At 44.9% G+C, this 5,696-nt stretch overlaps 2 protein-coding genes across 2 annotated transcripts; both read right to left on the reverse strand.

Annotated features, from left to right (window-relative positions):
* Window positions 1-756: 756 nt before the first annotated feature.
* On the reverse strand, window positions 757-4,604 carry LOC112283018 (patatin-like protein 6). Its single transcript, XM_024521314.3, has 5 exons — window positions 3,499-4,604; window positions 2,500-3,242; window positions 1,930-2,120; window positions 1,411-1,641; window positions 757-1,023 (listed from the first exon to the last, which is right to left on the reverse strand). The coding sequence occupies exons 1-4, from the start codon at window positions 3,779-3,781 to the stop codon at window positions 1,554-1,556; spliced, it is 1,305 nt and encodes a 434-aa protein (XP_024377082.1). The 5' UTR covers window positions 3,782-4,604; the 3' UTR covers window positions 757-1,023; window positions 1,411-1,553.
* LOC141045465 (uncharacterized) lies at window positions 4,089-4,665 on the reverse strand. The gene is made up of 2 exons (XM_073534418.2): window positions 4,528-4,665; window positions 4,089-4,361 (listed from the first exon to the last, which is right to left on the reverse strand). Exons 1-2 carry the CDS (start codon window positions 4,591-4,593, stop codon window positions 4,089-4,091), a joined length of 339 nt encoding a protein of 112 aa, XP_073390519.1. The 5' UTR covers window positions 4,594-4,665.
* Window positions 4,666-5,696: the final 1,031 nt, after the last annotated feature.

Here is a 5,696-nt window from a genome sequence, read left to right on the forward strand (position 1 = left end):
GATAAATGTGTCTTAATCTGTGTGTTCAAGAGTAGATCTAGAAACCCTCTATTGAATCCTTTCTAGCTGCATCAATGCTGTTTAATCATGTTGATTTGGGTTGTTTATCCATGTTGCATTGCAGACTTTGTAATCCTACACTCTTACCTTGGCCACTGCAAATGCTTGACACGCTTTTAATTTAATATAAATTGAAAATTCAAACTTTTCACAATTGTTTTTTTTATGAACTTTTTGGTAAAAGAAAATGTGGGGTTCGTATACAAATACATCCCGAATTACTTAAGATTTGGCATTATTAGTATCCAGAATGTATAATCAATCACTCTACACGTCACATCTATATTCATGCCATAGAACATAACAACTTACAAAGAATAAGATATCACTCATAATTTTTAATAAATGAAACTGATACTCAAAATAACTTGTCATTTTTCAGAAAATTAAAATAAAGAAAAGTGAACAGTAATGCGGAAAGAATTCAAAGGCCTAGAAGATGGGAAGGGATATGATTTTAAAGAAATGAACGGATGTAGAGAACGGAAATTTGCAGAACCCATAACATTATTGTAGTAACAGATGAACGGTAGTAAATACTAGCACAACAAACCATCTGTTGTCGGGACACAAGTACAATCAAACTAAATGACGCAACAATATCCAGACAAATGCCACACAATCTCACACTCATGAAACTGAGGTGAACAGAAAGGAAACTGGCATTGAAACTCACACATGATAAAATGGCCCAACTTGTGCACGAGAAACACGTGGTATAATGAACCAGTTGATTTGCCTCGTAGGCCAATACATTACATGAATCAGCAATTTTTATCCCCCCCCCCCTTTCAATCACTGGGCACAGTCACTTACAAACTGCAAATGCGTCGTTTGCGGCCACCTTCCATTCCCATCTCACTCACGATGAGACCATAAGACATTACCAAGTAGGTGCACAAGCGAACCATCACAAGCTCTCAGACGCTGATTTTGGAGACGCATCGAACAGCAATTAAATTCCTGCAATAAAATCCTGTGCATTTTAGCACTGAAGAATAGCTTCAAAGGTGTGAAGGAGAGAGCAATAGTCACCGCCTACGACATACAAAATCTTATTTATGGAAGCGGATACAGTTTCCAGTGTACTAGAAGTTGAATGCATGTGGACCAAAGTACCTCTAGGAATTGGGCTGATTAAAAACAATATGCTTTGAAGATTTCCAAGTTCAATATAAGGTAGACCTCAGAAGAGCGCAGAAGGTAGTTCTTGGGACATTGAACCTTCCGAATGTACTTGCATCCGATCCTAAAAGACGGACTCACGATCTACGATCCATTGACCTTGTTTCCTTCTAAAGTCGGTTCCAATAAAAGTGCAGGAAAGCAAGTATGAAGTGTGAGTTTTACCTAGACGTCTGGAATGTGAGATAAGTAAGTTGCAGTATTCCTCACCACCATCTTCATGGTTCTCCCAGAAACAGGTACTTGATTGAATGACTTCCTCCAGCACCTAAAGTGGAGGAACTTTGTGGATCACATCGTGACAATAGTCACTCTATCACCGGCGAAATCTCAGGGCACGAACTTTTCAGCTTCTCGATGAAATTCTGGAATGCAGTTTCCGTTGCAGCCGGAGACCTGCAGAATAAATCATCAGTTTTAGATTAATCGTCACCTGATGCAATTCCTTCAAGCACAGCATCGACGATCTATCCAGGACAATAGCGAAGAAGACCTTGGTGTTCACAGTGTTCCAGTGCTGTTTAAGCACTCCATGATAAAACTTCGCCTAATTGAAAACATTCGCCACAACGTGTAACGACTCAAATAAACAATTAATGAGAGCTGGAACTAATAAGAGGTTCACATATCAGGTACGAAACACAGATAGGTATTCGCCATATAGTAGGGGATAGCGATAATTACCTTGCTCTCCGCTCCTTCACGAGCTGGTCCGCAAACCAATCAAGCCGTTCTCTGTTGCTCACAGACAGAGGCATGCGGCCACCAAATGGAAGAAATTCCATGCTTTTCTGATCCAACAGATCTTCTGATAGTTTCAAAAGCTGATTCACATCATTCATGTCCGTCTCTGTCTTGTTTGGTAACCCCGCCATCTGCAAAGGAGCAATAGTACCGCAATCAGGCCACACATCACTATATCAAAATAAATTCATTGAGTACAAAGTAGCACATGTGAGATTTAACTTCTATAGGCACAGACAAAGACGAACCAAGAACAGAAAAAATGTGTAATTTTCTAAACTATCCCACTCCGCCCTCCCATTGAGCTTCCTAACTCACAACACACCTCCCAGACATGCGAAGAGACAAAAACCCAATCTCTTTCATGAGAAAAAACGAATCATCGCACTGGTTGACAATGAAGCTCCAACAAAAGTAGTTAGTCAAGATGAAGTAGAATAGGTCAAGCCTCACTAATAATACTGAAAGTTATTCAGAATGGCTTTCTAAGGGATCTACAAGATAAACCACCTGAATGCGAAGGTAATGTTTGCGATGTTCACCGAAAGCCATGCTGATGGTGTGATCGACCGTATCCGCAACGCCATCCAAAACGATTTTGGCAAGAGGTTTCACCCATTGCAACGCACCCCATCCCCGAACAGTATCGTACATGTAGGTTTGGTCAATTTGCCCAGTTCCGAGGGACAGAACCAACAGGTCCTCCACTCCACGCACGGAGGGAAATTCTCTCTTGTTGTGGAGAACATGCGTAATTGCGGCGGCAGTGGGGTTGTGCATGACGACTCGTCCGTCGATCGCCGTGCAAGAGGTTTTGCCGTCAACGGAAGTGACACATGCAGGGGGGAGGAAAGGGGGAGTGGCAGTTGTGGCACGGCAAATCTCCCAGAGATTGAAGTTCCATGTCTGGTTCTCAAGAGCATCGGCACGCGAGAAGAGGAAAGGGGCGGCAGTCGTAAGGTCGTAGCAGGGAATTAACACAGGCTTAATAGTGTCGCGGAGCGTCAGGGCGCTGCCATCTTCCCTCACCAGGTACTCTTTTAGTACCTGCTCTAGGGGTTTCACCGAGAAGCGACTGCTTTTGCTTGACTTCCCTCGCAACTTCGACCATACAGAGGACTTTGCGACCTTCTTGAACACTTCGCGCCCCCGCTCAGCCATCACCTTCCATGCCTCCTCAGCTCGGAACAACGGTCTGCTGTTCTCGTCACCTGTGAAGAGCATAGTGGCTATCAGACCTCCGACCGATGTCCCTGCATTAAATTTCATAGTCAGATAGGAGGCAATGACGAAGTATACCGCTTGCATTTTCTCGAGAAGATATTGTATTCTCAAAGTGAACCTGAACACGGTCGCAGAAATGAGAAACATCCTGCTCCCCATGGGTGGGATAAAGAAAATTGAAAATCGCGAGCAGTACCATGAAGCTAACCAGACCAATGTATGATAGTCAATAGGATGAAAGTGAAGATCTTCACAAAGCATGGTGGCTGGATACCGAAGCATCACCTGTAACAACATCAAAGTAATCAGCAATGCGTGCATCTTGATCTCCACTTTTCTGCTTCAGAAGCTCCTCGAGATACGCAAGCAGGCGTGCAGGTATAATGCCGGGCGTTCCACCACCATCAAGACTGAGGACACAGACTTTTCCTCGAAGTTCTGAAGTCTTCTTGCCCAAGAATTCGAGATCATCTCCACCCCCTTGCGTGGAGTGCCTACCTCCAATGCCAATCTCCTCTCTCAAACTGCCAAAGAAAGGCTCCAGAGCGATGTCCGGACCCCATTCCATACTACGCAATCACTCTAATTTACCAAAAATATTATCGCACGTAAATATTCACGACGCAAACCTTCAATCTTTATGGAACTTCAAAACTTTCATTATGAAATCGTAGGTGTAGACGACGCGATTCCGTAGGCTCATTCCACTAAATGCTTAGAATGTGCTCATTAGGCTGTCCAACCTTGCGAAGCAGAAGACTTGCATTTGGGAGAAATCAAGGCAAGTTCAGGAGTCCTGAGGTTGAAGCGGACTGGATCTACTTCCGAGACTAGTTCGAAATGAGCATGTGGCATTCCACGTAAATCTAGCCACATCACATGCACCATAAAAGAGAAAAGATACTCTGCAAAGCGAAGAGAGAAGGTGCCAGCAGAAGAAACGCAAAAGCCCAACCAAAACTGAAACAAGTTGGGTGAGCAGCAAGCGCGTAAGAGACAAAAAAGCTCAGCTCCGCGCGCTTTCCAGATACTGTAGCAACACAATCCTCGAAAGCTGAACCAGACGTAGAGCTTTCTCGTAACAACGCCACTAACACTGAACGAAAAAGCTGAAGGTCGCAAAACTTCTCAAACCGGGGCTTCAATTCCTGCAAAACAAACCCCTCTAGTAATATGGATTCGTACGCCCATAAGTGTCTCTTCAGCACTGGACCTATTCAGATCGCTTCTGAAGTCAACCAAACAGTCGTCTATCGTGTGCCAAGTCGCACGAGAGCCCCAGTAGAGTGTCAAGGTGCATCGAAAGCGACTCACATAGATGTGCGATCCCAACACAAACGAAGCCCGAAACGGGCGTGTCAGTGCGCCTCTGTCAAGCATAAACCCACCCCTGGGTTTTAGTGGTTCCTAATCACTCTAGGCACGCTCATCGAGGAAGCTCTGATCTCGGGATCCTCACAGCCTGATCATCATCGCATGAACAAGCTCTCGTACCTGCAAAGCCACGGGAAGGCGAAGACGGAGAACAAAATTTTACAAAATACGAAAACAAAGCACCAAAAATTACAAGAAACTATCAGCTCAGCCTCAATTGGTGCTCGATTTGTGCAAATGAGATCTCGTTGAGACGAGGAAGAGACAAGCGTTTCGAGCGAAAACAGAAAAGAATAAAATATTGGCAGCGCGCACAAAGAGTCTAAGAGAAGGGCGAGGGCGGAGGGGGGGCAATGCGAGGCGGAGCAACGCTGTCGCAACGCTGCAGGAAATAGCACTGAAAACCCGCCTCCTCTCTCTCTCTCTCTCTCTCTCTCTCACATTCTGATTTCCCTTCAACCCTCTAAATATCCCGAAACCGCTTTCACACGGCGTCATTTGTACACTGCTGATGTGGACTTCAACGTCATCTGAACGATTGCGCCATTCTGGTTCTCATCGTAAACTTTAAACCGCTATGCCGAACCCCCCCTTCCAGCGCGTTCCATCACTGTCCCCGCTATGTTTGGAGGCATTTGAGGGAACTCTGGGAACTTCTGGGAACTATTGTTCTTTGGATTAGCGGCCGGTTCCAAGGGTGTTTATATAAGACGGCCAGGGCACTGACGCTAAACTTAGAGGTCCCGCTATTTAATGGACGGCCCTGAATAGGGATACCGTTCTGGAGGTCTGATGTTGGGGGTTAACCAGGAGGGCTTCAACCATTGTTGGTGACGTGGCATGCGCCGTTCCAGCGTGTACTCTCGTGACCCGTGCGTGGGAATAGGATCTTCATTGGGGTCCTATGATCACGAAGCCCCTTTGTTTTCTCATTCTGGGGCGGTGACCAGGTGGGCCACGATGTGTGGGCCCCATATCTCTCTCTGATAGTGGTTTGACTAGTTTTGACTACTTTCCTTCTAATCGTCTTAATCGAAAATTTCCTTCTTATTAAGGCATACGTATCTAAATATATCCCTATTTCAGAAAATACTTTATTCAATTCAAAA

Source organism: Physcomitrium patens, chromosome 5 (genome assembly GCF_059467195.1).
Source record: "Physcomitrium patens ecotype Gransden chromosome 5, ASM5946719v1, whole genome shotgun sequence".
In the NCBI taxonomy this organism is placed as follows: domain Eukaryota; kingdom Viridiplantae; phylum Streptophyta; class Bryopsida; order Funariales; family Funariaceae; genus Physcomitrium; species Physcomitrium patens.

Coding starts and splice junctions, on each gene's coding strand:
- LOC141045465 (XM_073534418.2), bottom strand. CDS start 4,593: ATGCTTGACAGAGGCGCACTGACACGCCCGTTTCGGGCTTCGTTTGTG. Junction 4,362..4,527: donor TGTTGGGATCGCACATCTAT/GTGAGTCGCTTT, acceptor TTTGTTTTGCAG/GAATTGAAGCCCCGGTTTGA.
- LOC112283018 (XM_024521314.3), bottom strand. CDS start 3,781: ATGGAATGGGGTCCGGACATCGCTCTGGAGCCTTTCTTTGGCAGTTTG. Junction 3,243..3,498: donor TTACTTTGATGTTGTTACAG/GTGATGCTTCGG, acceptor AATTTAATGCAG/GGACATCGGTCGGAGGTCTG. Junction 1,642..1,929: donor GTGAAGGAGCGGAGAGCAAG/GTAATTATCGCT, acceptor TTTATTCTGCAG/GTCTCCGGCTGCAACGGAAA.